At 40.4% G+C, this 12267-nt stretch overlaps 1 protein-coding gene across 4 annotated transcripts in view; it reads left to right on the plus strand.

Moving 5' to 3' along the window:
• Nucleotides 1-12267, plus strand: part of TMEM108 (transmembrane protein 108) — a 335235-nt gene that overhangs the window by 171146 nt on the left and 151822 nt on the right. For 3 of the 4 annotated variants that reach the window (XM_057740285.1, XM_057740288.1, XM_057740287.1), the window contains one exon: nucleotides 6890-6975. In XM_057740285.1, coding sequence (XP_057596268.1) covers nucleotides 6936-6975 — 40 coding nt within the window. In that variant the 5' untranslated portion in view covers nucleotides 6890-6935. The remainder of the gene's footprint in view (nucleotides 1-6889; nucleotides 6976-12267) is intronic. The other variant, XM_057740286.1, reaches the window with a different exon arrangement.

Consider the following 12267-nt stretch of genomic DNA (forward strand, 5'->3'; position numbering starts at 1 on the left):
ATTTAGGTCTTTAATCCATTTTGAGTTTATTTTTGTGTATGGTATTAGGAAGTGTTCTAAGTTCATTGTTTTACATGTTGCTGTCCAATTTTCCCGGCACCACTTACTGAAGAGGCTGTCTTTTTTCCATTGTATAGTCTTGCCTCCTTTGTCAAAGATAAGGTGCCCATATGTACTTGGTTTACTTCTGGGTTCTCTATTCTGTTCCATTGATCTTCCTTTCTATTTTTGTACCAGTACCATACTGTCTTGATCACTGTGGCCTTGTAGTATATACTTTGAAGTCAGGAAGCCTAATTCCACCAGCTCCATTTTTCCTTCTCAAGATTGCTTTGGCTATTCGGGGTCTTTTGCGTTTCCATACAAGTCGTAAGATTTCTTGTTCTAGTTCTTTGAAAAAGCATTGGTAATTTGATAGGGATTGCATTGAATCTGTAAATTGCTTTGGGTAGTACAGTCATTTTCACAATGTTGATTCTTCCATTCCAAGAACATGATATGTCTTCATCTGTTTGTATCATCTTTGATTTCTTTCATCAGTGTCTTATAGTTTTCTGCATACAGGTCTTTTGCCTCCTTAGGCAGGTTTATTCCTAGGTATTTTTTTCTTTTGGCTGCAATGGTAAATTGGAGAATTTCCTTAATTTCTCTTTCTGCTTTTCCGTTGTTAGTGTATAGGAATGCAAGAGATTTCTGTGCATTAATTTTGTATCCTGCTACTTTACTAAATTCATTGATTAGAGCTAGCAGTTTTCTGGTAGAATCTTTCAGGTTTTCTATGTATAATATCATGTCATCTGCAAAGAGTGACAATTTAACCTCTTTTTTGAATTTGGATTCCTCTTATTTCATTTTCTTCTCTGATTGCTGTGGCTAAAACTTCCAAAACTATGTTGAATAATAATGGTGAGAGTGGGTCAAGGATGTTTTAATGTCTAGTAGGCCTGGCAGTCCCTCTCTCCCTGATCCCATCTTACTGTGTTTTATTTTTTGTTTTTATTTTCCAGGATTTTCCTGGCTATTCTTCCTCATTTGTTCTCAGTGAACTTGTCCTTTCAAGTCAATTTACATATCAAGTATCAGAAGTTTTCATTTGGTTCTTTATTGCTTCTTCCCTGCTACGTGGACATTTCTAATTAGAACATTTTAAGCAGTCTGTGAAAGAGAGAGATTTCCCTCCTGAGTCAATAGCATTGATAGAACTGTTCATTTAAGCCAGAGGGAAAAGAGGAGTTCTACGAGGCTCTCACTCATTAAGGAGTGGTGCAGGATACTTGCACCTTCTCATTTCCCCAAGCTAATAATAATCAGCAAGGTCCCCACCTGTGCTGCTGTCTCTGCATGTTTGGTCAAGTGTCTCCATCATCCTTCTCTCTCATTTTTCTTTTCTTCAGCCTTTTGGCTATAAAACTCTGTACTTTCTTAGGATTTCATTCCAGAAATTAGTTGTCATCCTTGGAGTTCCTAAATTATTCCCTGAGGGACCAGATAAAATTAGTGTTTCCTCTTAGGTGGTTAAAAAGAGGCTTTTGGTGGAATCTCACTGTGCCTCTCTGTCTAGCCAAAGTAGCACAATTGACCTGAGACTCAGCTGAGAAACCACCATTAGAACTCTAAGTGAGTTCAGTTAGGTCACAAAATGAATATACAAACCTCAGTCATTTCCATATAGAGGCAATTAGAAAATATAATGGAAATAGAAATTCCATCACTGTGGCAAAAAATACATATATGTATAAATGCCTAGGGATTAACTCAACAAAGCTGTAGCACTTAAATGAAGGAGAAACGTTACAAAACTCCACAGAAAGACCTAAATAAAGATTAATTTTCAGTAAATACGAGGCCATATATATGGTGCTTGTAGTTAGAATAGCCCTGTGTAATGATCTCAAGTGTCCCAGATGTGTGTACTGATTTGTTTCTTTGATATGCAAATAACGTGATTCTATTCCATCTACTGTGGCAAGTCCAACAGTTTCTTGAAACTCTCTAAGCATTTCCAGAGATGATTGAGGGGCTTATGTTCTCCTTGATCATCATCAACTACACCTATTTCTCTGCTCTCCTGTTATTGATTATTCATTAGTTCATCCGTTTGTTTATTCGTGGCACATTTGTTGCATGCTTACTGGGTCCTGAGCATTCTGTAGATGCCCACCAACCATTGCTTATGGCCCCTGTGGCTCCTACCTCCATTTCCAATCACCCTTGTCTTAGGCCATAGTCTCTTTCATTGCCCAGCTGAGCACCACTAATACAAGGCTGTTTTGTGCAAGATTTTTGCTGAGGTTTTTGAGTCCTAGTGGTGGATAAGTGTTGTGGGGGAGAGGAAGAGGACAGATGTGGTGTCTAAGTACAAACAGCATAAAACAAGAAGCAATGAAAAATTCAATATTATACATATTAAAGTTTGTGGGGAACTTCTCACTTTATCCTTTATTCTTGGGTCTCACCTGCTGCTGTCTTTTGGAATTGCCTCTTCTCTCTCTCAGCATCTCTTGCTTATCATCTCTTAGCCTCTCTGATTTCTAGACCATTTAATCCCTCTTTCCTAGCCTTTGGGAACTCAAACCTCCTCTTATAATGGAGAACAATTTCACTCTCTCTTTCTCTTTCTCTCCCTCTTACTCAGCTAGATCACCTGGGGTTTGGAGGAGGGCAGCTTCACTTTGCCTGACCAAAGAAGTCATTGAGTTGTTGCTTCTTCATCCCCTACCTCCCCCCAAACAAGAGCACTTCTCTTCCTCTAAAAGGAATTCTTCTGATCTCCAGAGCAATAGTCTTTAAAATATTATTTTTTCCCTCAGCACACTTGGATTTTGTAGAGATTCCTTCTGAATTAATAAAGCAAGTAGAAGATAATTCCAACTGTAATCCCAATGATACTTTTTTTCTGAAATATAATAAAATTATCTTAAAGTTAATTTGGGGGGAAAAACAAGCTCAAAGAACAAGGTAAATCTTAAGAAGAAGAGTAAAATGGAGGACTAATTCTACCAAGAGTTTAATTTAAACAGCACATGTTGTTTAATGGAAGAATGAGCAGACAGAGAAGTAAAACATACCACAAAGTCCAGAAACAGATCTAAATGAAATAAAAAATACCAGAGGAAAATACAGGCAACTATTTATGTAATCCTGAATAAGGAAGGCCTTTCTAACCATGATAACATACGTGTGTGTGTGTGTGTGTGTGTGTGTGTGTGTGTGTAATTCTTACAAAAAAATAAAGAAAAAACAGCATGCTTTACACCATGGATGGACTTTAAAAACACTATGCTAAGTGAAAGAGCCAGGCACAAAAGGCCGTGTATTATATGATCCTATCTCTGTGAAATGTACAGAAGAGGCAAACCCATAGTAGATTAATGGTTGCCAGGGACTGGGGAGTGGGGACAATGGGAAATAACTGCTAATAAACGTGGGCATTTCTGTTTAGAGTGATGAAAATGTTCTGGAATTAGGTACTGGTGATGGTTGCACAGCTTTTGAATATGCTGATAACCACTGAATTATATACTTTAAAGGCTGAATTTTATGATACATTAATTATATCTTGGAAAAAATTTAAAGATAAATCAGTTCCACTTGGGGTATCGTAAGAAAAACAACAGTATGCCAGTAGAGAATGATTAAAGAATGTCTTTAAAAAATATTCAATGACAGTTGTTAAATGTGGCAAGGCATACTTTATTCACAACCATCTGATGGGTGCAGGGACCACTGCAATGAGATTTTACGTGGAGGCAAGAGATTGGGCTCCACTCTGAATAAAGCATGGGCTAGTGGGAATTTTTAGCCAAGGAGCAGTGTGGGGGTCAGTGGATGGAAAATTACTAAGAGGTAGCATCAGGGGTAAGGGGTTTGGCTAAACTGACCTAACAGGGTTGTTGCTGAAGGCAGGACAGGTTGCCATCACCTGGGGGATGGTAGAGTAAATCTGATCAGATATTGAGGGTGATTATATATTGAGGGTTTGAGGATGCTGGTTAAACTGATTTAGCAGGGTTCTTGCTAAAACTAGTGTTACCTAACTCAAGTTTGGCTGCTCACTGCTCATAAGCCAATAATTTGAGAGGCAAGTGTCAGTAGAAGGGAAAGATGCTTTAATCAGAAAAGCTGCCAATCTGGGGAGAAGGTGGACTCCTGTCCAGGGACCAACTCTGAAGATTCTGCTCAGCCATGACTATTTTTAAAGGGAAAAATGGGGGGAAGAATCCCAGTGAATCATGGGGCAGGAGGTTGGGTTCTACATCATTCTCTTTTGAGTGCAGACTGGCTGACTCTCTCTTCAGATGTTATCTTGCCTGCATGATCTGCCTGCAGGATTCCTTAAGGGGGCTGTTGGGGATAGAGAACTAATCATTCTTTAACGACTTCATTCTTCACTCTTCTTTTTGTCTAGGAAAAGAATCAGCAGGTGAGGCAAGTCATGGTGTGTTTTCAGGAGAGCATAAGTCTGGAGTTAGGTTAAATTGCCTAATGTTCTCTTTCCTATAATTAGGTTCTTTTAAGGTTAAAAAGGGAACAGAAATGATCAAATGGGAAAGGGGCAAAAGAGCTGCTTTCACTAGATTTTACAGGAAAGTTCACAGATAGGCTTAGGAGAAGGTTAGGGCCTGACTAAAGAATCTTTGTCAAGTGTGAATTTAACATTTTAAAAAGACAAATGACTGATAAACCTATAAAATGCAAATTAAAGCAATGAGATGGAATATGTGCCTATTTACTTGGCAAAGATGGAAAGAAGGTACGAATTTCCATCATTGGGTAGGTTGTAGTCTAACAGACATTTTCATAATGTGATATATTTTCTAAGCTCTTTATTGGAATATAATTGCTTTACACTGTTGTACCAGCTTTTGAGGTACACCAAAGTGAATCAGCTATATTTATACATATATCCCCATATCCCCTCCTTCCTGTGACTCCTTCCCACCCTCCCTATCCCAGCCCTCTAAGTCATCATCCATCATCGAGTTGATCTCCCTGTGTTGCACAGCAGCTTCCCACTAGCTATCTGTTTTACATTTGGTAGTGTATATGTCTATGCTACTCTCTCACTTCTTCCCAGTTTCCCCTTCGTCCCCCCAACCCCATGTCCTCCAGTCCATTCTCTGCATCTGCATCCTTATTCTTGCCCTGTCACTGGGTTCATCAGTAACATTTTTTTTTAGATTCCATATATATGAGCTAGCATGCGGTATTTGTTTTTCTCTTTCTGGCTTACTTCGCTCTGTATAACAGACTCTAGGTCTATCTACCTCATTACATATAGCTCCATTTCATTCCTTTTTATGGCTGAGTAATGTTCCATTGTATATTTGTGCCACATCTTCTTTATCCATTCATCTGTTGATGGGCATTTAGGTTGCTTCCATGTCCTGGCTATTGTAAATAGTGCTACAGTGAACATTGTGGTACGTGTTTCTTTTTGGATTATGGTTTTCTCTGGGTATATGCCCAGTAGTGGAATTGCTGGATCATATGGTAGTTCTATTTTTAGTTTTTTAAGGAACCTCCAAACTGTGTTCCATAGTGGCTATACCAACTTACATTCCCACCAACAGTGCAAGAGGGTTCCCTTTTCTCCACACCCTCTCCAGCATTTATTGTTTCTAGATGTTTGATGATGGCCATTCTGACCGGTGTGAGGTGATACCTCACTGTGACTTTGACTTGCATTTCTCTAATGATTAGTGAGGTTGAGCATCTTTTCTTGTATTTGTTGGCCATCTGTATGTCTTCTTTGGAGAAATGTCTATTTAGGTCTTCTGTCCATTTTTGGATTGGGTTGTTTGTTTTTTTGGTATTAAGCTGCATGAGCTGCTTATATATTTTGGAGATTAATCCTCTGTCAGTTGCTTTGCTGGCAAGTATTTTCTCCCATTCTGAGGGTTGTGTTCTTGTCTTGTTTATGGTGTCTTTTGCTGTGCAAAAGCTTTTAAGTTTCATTAGGTCCCATTTGTTTATTTTTGATTTTATTTCCAGATAATATGATATTGATGAGGGGTAATTTGGCAATATATTTCAAAAGCTTTAGATTGTGTCCTTGTGATTCCATTTCTAGGAATTTATCTCGAAAAAATACTGTGTACCACCATTTAAAATAGAGTTGTAAAGTAGGAATTCACTGGCAGTCCAGTGCTTAGGACTTCGCACTTCCACTGCTGAGGGACTGGGTTCAATCCCTGGTCAGGGAACTAAGATCCCACAAGCCCAGCAGCATGCAGAAAAAAAGGGGGGGGGGGGAAGTATAGTAACACACAGGAAGATGGTTCTACTACTAGGGAGACAAATTTGAATGTATAATACTGGGTTTGTTCGGGTTTTTCTGTAGGATCTTATGGAAAAGAGAACTAGAAGCACACACATGAAAGGCTGAAGAGATAGGTAACTTGTAGTTTCTTGCATGTTCTTATCTATATTTTGTTTAGCTGTATTTTCCAGATATTCTACACTGGAGGTATCTTTTGCAGTCAGAAAGTAATAGAAAAGTTGTTTAATATAGTACAATTTCAAATTGGTGAAGCTTTTGGAGGGTGTTTTGTTTGGTGAGCACAATAACAGAAATGAGATTTCTTGTTTCTCCTTTTCAAGACTAGAGATGCAGGGGAAATGAATTGGAGGTCCTCAAAAGTTCCAAAGCCAGATTCTCACCCTCTAGTTGCCCATGTGAGTAGTGTATGTAGTTTCAGAATCTGATTGATTAACTGGTAGTTTTATAACATAAACTGTGCTGTGGTATATTTACTTCAAGAACTTTTCTCTTCCAATCAGGTATTTTGTGCTTTACACCCAGGATGATACCGAGTGCAGTTCTTTCTGATTATTGACTTGAATTCTGTTTCCCAGATGTAACAATTTTCTTCTCCCATTTTCCTAGACAGAATCATGAATAAACTGGAGGACAAGCAGGACCAGATGATACCATGAAGAGAAGTTTACAGGCCCTCTATTGCCAACTGTTAAGTAAGTTGATGTCACATTTCTTCTTTCCTAGAATAGACCAATGTTGTTGTTTGCCTAGTGCCAGAAACTTACACACCTTCTGGAGAAAGACCAGGGTTTGGTCAGTGAAGGAGGGCAGTACGCTTTCCCTATGCTCCATCTAGGTACTTGAAGTATCAAGCATTAAGTCATTCTATTGCCTTGGGCATCAGTTGCTATACATAATTACTCTGGACTTCACTATGATTATTCTAAATTGGCATGTTAAGCATAGTCGATTTGAAAATGAGTGTCAAAAACATTGTTACTCTTGGCTTTGTGGCGGAATATAGGGTGTTCCTGTATGATCCCCACTGGGCTCCTCATGAAGAAGGAATGGAGGGCTGTGAGATGTCGTCACATAGAACCTATTACCATTCAGTGACTGTACAGCCTTGGACTTGGAATGTTTTGCATAGTTATACATGCTCTTAAATAATGAGTGGTGAAAATGCAGTTTGTTTAGGTTTGGTGGGAGAATGAAGAGTGTTCCATCATGATTTTCTCTGCAGGTTGCTCATGGGTTTTACGGATTGTGCCACGAAACGCCAGTTGCCGTGTAGGGACTGTGTAGCCTTTGGGATTGGATTATTGCTGAATAAATGTGAAATCCAGTACCAATTGGTGGATTTGATGTTCAGATTGACATGTTTGGGACAAAAGACATTGCCTACTCCAGGTCAAACCAAAGCTGTTGAGTTGGGAAAACTTGAAATTCGTTGTGTATGTCTGATTCTTGCTGAGGTACATGGAGGACATATCTTTCCTAGGCTGAGTGGCTCCTTGTTAACTCTTGCCAAGAAAAATACCATGAAGAGACTGAGATGCAAATCACCAGTCAGCCCTTAGAATTTAGCCGTGCAGGTTATGCTGCACCCTCAGTGCAAAGCCCTTTATCTACAGACAGCATTCTGGTTGGGTATTTTAATTGACTCATTTTTGCTATTGAATTCTAATCCCTGAAACACAGATCACATCAGCCTGATTTCAGCCTGGTGGAACATTGCCAAGAGTTATAAGGACTCTCTCATGTTCTTTCTCCACCTATTCTATAGGGTTTGTTGCTTTTTTTTTTTTTTTTAATGATAAACATGCTTGTTAGATAAAAGGCTTTATGGATTGAAGAAGCAGTGTCATCAAGGAATGATTAATTCTGCCTTGATGGAAGACGGAACATTTGGAGGATAAATAGGATTACACAAACACACACACACACACACACACACACACACACACACACACACACGCGCGCTCTCTCTCTTTCAAGAAGGTGAGACAGGTTTTACAGGCAAAATAAACAAGAAATGAAAAAGCGCGTAGTAGTTTTAGAAGGCAGCAGAATGTTTATTGACTTCACCTACACTGATTGTATGCCCCAAAGTTTGCATAATATTATAAGGTCCTATATTATCTGAAAGGCATCAGAGAAATATTCTGTGGTTTAGAGTCAAGTCTGATGCTATAACAAGGCCCATCCTCCCAGGTCCAGCATATTGGAACACTGAAGGGATCGTCCTCAAAAATTGTCTACTAGCTGCAGAAATCAACCTTGTCTTCACACTTTCATTGTTTCCAAGCTTGCTTAGAAGTGCAAGCAGCCCAGAGTAGATAGTTTCCTGCTGGTTAGGAGGTAGGTAGTGGTCCTCGATAAACCACTTGGATTACCTGGTAGCTGACTGTGGGCTGGAGCCCAGCTTTGTACAGAGCTGTGAGGGTGAAGCACTTGGGCACTAGATCAATTAGTCTGACTTCAGAGAATGGTTTTCACAAGTTCACCTGAGATGAAGGGCTGTTATTTATAGCATTTTTTTTTCATGAGAGGAGTTAGATATTTAGTAAAGTCCTAGAGAACTTAAACTCTGGCATATACACACACACAGTGTCATGTATGTCATTGGTCAGCCAGTTGTTCAGTTATCCTGGGTTTACATTGTGCACAAACAAAATGGTTTTTCAGTGTCTAAAACAGACTTGAGAACTACAGAGTCAACGTAAACTTATGTTACTTTATGTAACTCAGCAAACCCATGTTTTTTATTTGGTGGCGGGGACAGACTGTTCTGGTTATCTTTTGTTACATAACAAATCACCCCCAAACTGTGCAGCTCATAGCAACAACAGTCACTTATTTTGCTCGTGAGTCTGCAGTTTGGTCAGGAGCTGGCAGACTCTCTCTGCTCCACTGTGGCTGGGATCTGGGCTGGAGTAACTCCAAGAGCTGGGGCTTTCTTCCCTCAGGCCTTTTCACAGACACAGAGTGGGGCTTCCTCATAGAAATAGTGGCCTCAGGGTGGTCAGACTTCACACATGGAAGTTCACAGCTATGAGGCCTGGGCAAAACCTACAAGGCTTCTTAAGAAATAGTCTCAGAAATGCCAGAACAATACTTTGGCCACGTTGTATGGGTGCAAGAAGGCACTAAGATCAACCCTGACCCAAGAGGAAAGAGACTGGACTCCACCTCTCAAAGGGAAGAGTGGTAGGAATTTGTAATCATCTTTAGTCTACCAGAGACTATCTGTTTAAAAAGAAAAACGGTCAAGCGCCTACTCACTATCGGACGTGAGCCAGTCCACGAGGCTCACTGTCGTCAGAGAAGCTGCTCCCTCTGCGGTGCGCTCTGTGTCTCCAGACCTCTGCTGAGCAGCTCACCTGCACCACCTTGCTCGTTCCAGAGGTAAACGCACCAAAGTGAAGAAGCGTTATCAATGAGTAAGTTAAGGACTGGTCCAGGGTGACCAGGTGGTGAGTGATGGGGTTGGAATTCACAGCCGGGTCTCTCGGACCTCTTTGTTCATGCCCATTTTTTCATCCTGCCTGGCGCCTCCATCACACACAGAAAAAAATGAGCAGTGTGGCCCCTATGGCTAGACAGGTGTGGTTCTAACCCACGATGGGTAAAGCTTGCATCCTGTTAGTGATGCCAGGTAAGGCTGAAAAAAAAAAAAAAAAAAACCATCCAGGCTCTCTCTGGGTCAGTACATCGCAATCACCAGTCATTGAGGCTTATGTGTGCCTGAGGGATGCAGTCTTTGGCAGGCAGGGCAATTGAGGTTTTAATATTTTACTTTTATTACAACTGACTGTCTCCGCCTTTATTTTATTTCTTGGGCTACATTCCACAGTGCAGTACTGAGTATTTCATCCTGCCAGCTTTAGCCCTCCGGGAAGGTTTAACACATTTTAAGTAATACCTTGGAAGGACTAAGAGCTTGAGGAGGAAGGTGGTGATGATGGTTACAAATGCTGCGTTCACTTTTCCTTTTTAGACCTAAGTAATAAAGTAGGTGTGAAGCTGATGCCAGAAATACCTGGGTTTTTGAGCTGCAAGCCACGACTCAAATCCTATCCCTACCACTTAGTAGGTAGCTTATATTAGGTAAGTTACTCAGCCTCTATGTGCCTCATATATAAAATGGGAAAGTGACCACCACCTATATAAGATGGTATTCAGTGAGACAGCGTGGCATATGGAAGACATACAGTAAATGCCTCTTCCCTTAATTGGGCCTTCCTGTCTACAAAAGAAGGATACAGCCTCCCTAGGAGCTCTATTGTAACATTTGGTTCTCAAAACATTTTTACAGAATTTGATCCTTACAAATCTTAAAAGGTAAGCAGGACATTAATTATCACAGATCTCATTCTACAGAGGAGGGAGTTGACACGATCAAGGCTGCTTTTCCCAGGCCATGTCACAATTTTTTTAAAAAAGTGATAATGGAAAGTAAGGAACATCATCACAGATGTTGAAGAAAGTGACATTACTGGGGAGGCACTGAGTCCTGAGTTGACAGATTTGGTCTTTGTCTGGGTGCTGTATACTGGAAATTTGTTGCGTTACTTCATTTTTAAGAAAACCAAGACAATCCTTTTGAGCTTATGAAAATAGGTTTTTGTATACCAATATCTATTTAAATCAAAATTGTTTGGATACTTAGAGTTAAGGAGTAATTACGTCTCATCAGTTAAGCATCTACTTTACACCCAGGCATCTGTATTCTTAATTCATACTCTATATTATTGGTACATCTTGCTTGTTCTTGCATCCTCGGAATATACTGAACTGTGTTGACCACACAAAAAGTAATCCTTTGCTCAACCCAGAGAACTGTCCGCAGGTCCCTATTATACAGAAGGTGGAAGAGAAAGAGAACTCCTGCTATAGATTTGGGCCCCTAACCTGTAGAATTTAGAAGGCAAATGATATCACCTTTTTTGCCTTCTTTGCCTTCTTTACCTGGACCACGGGGATTGCGTCTGTCTCAAAGTTGAGGTATACACACACACCTCCCAAAATCAACTCAACTCTCTACACTTTTTACTCAGCTCTCTAGACTTTCAGATATAATGAGAAGCTGGTTGAGAATGGAGTTCATTTCTGATGGGATGATCTGCCTCTCATCTGATCTCTGGAACTGGGCAGAAGCCCCTAGAAATACTTTACAGTGAGCAAAATGTCTTTGGTGCTTTTTCAGCTCTGACTAGCACTGTTTGCCAACCAGCTACCCAGTAACTTTATTCGTTCCTCCAGTCACTTCTTAAACTAGAAATATCCACATAGTAATATCTTCCACAGGGATTAACATCCTCCCTCTCGTTTTCCTCCATGCTCACCCTTATCGTGTGGTAGACCCAGAGTCCCACCATGTGATCTGTGTTCTGAAGTTCTTGTGTGTTCATTAAGGTAGAAAGCAGTCTGACTAAATTAATGCCAAGGTGTGCCTCATTGGCTAAAGAGAGGGAGTTTCTCCATAACTTTCAGGGATATTTGCATTTTTTAAAGAAATTAATTTTACCTTCTCAAGGCAAACACTATGTTGGTGTCATTTTAAATCATATTGAGTATAGCAGTTTAAACAGGTGAGTTTCCCAGGGCCTGTCCCGTTGTCTGGATCTCCTTGAGTCAGTGGTCTATAGTCTTCAGATCATTTCTCTTTATGGCTTAGCCCTTGCCTCTTTGGCCAACTAAAACCAGAAGTGATCTTCGTATGCCTTATCTGTACCCTAATCATCACCATCCTCCTGGATTTCCAGCCCTGAACACCTAAAGTCCTCTCGATTTGTTCCCTGTTCCAACCAGGATGCATTTGGATACCAGCTCCCGTGGACACTAACTTGTTGTGAATCCATTTCTCTGCATCCTCATTGCCTCTGCTTAGTGAAGGGCTCCCTGTGGTCTTTGCCTGAACCCTTTTAATAGTCTTGCTTCTTGCTGCCCTAATCTCAGGTCTCCACCTTCTGATTCACCCTCACATTGCCGCAGGGTAGCAG

The sequence above is a fragment of the Hippopotamus amphibius genome, chromosome 6 (genome assembly GCF_030028045.1).
Source record: "Hippopotamus amphibius kiboko isolate mHipAmp2 chromosome 6, mHipAmp2.hap2, whole genome shotgun sequence".
In the NCBI taxonomy this organism is placed as follows: Eukaryota; Metazoa; Chordata; class Mammalia; order Artiodactyla; family Hippopotamidae; genus Hippopotamus; species Hippopotamus amphibius.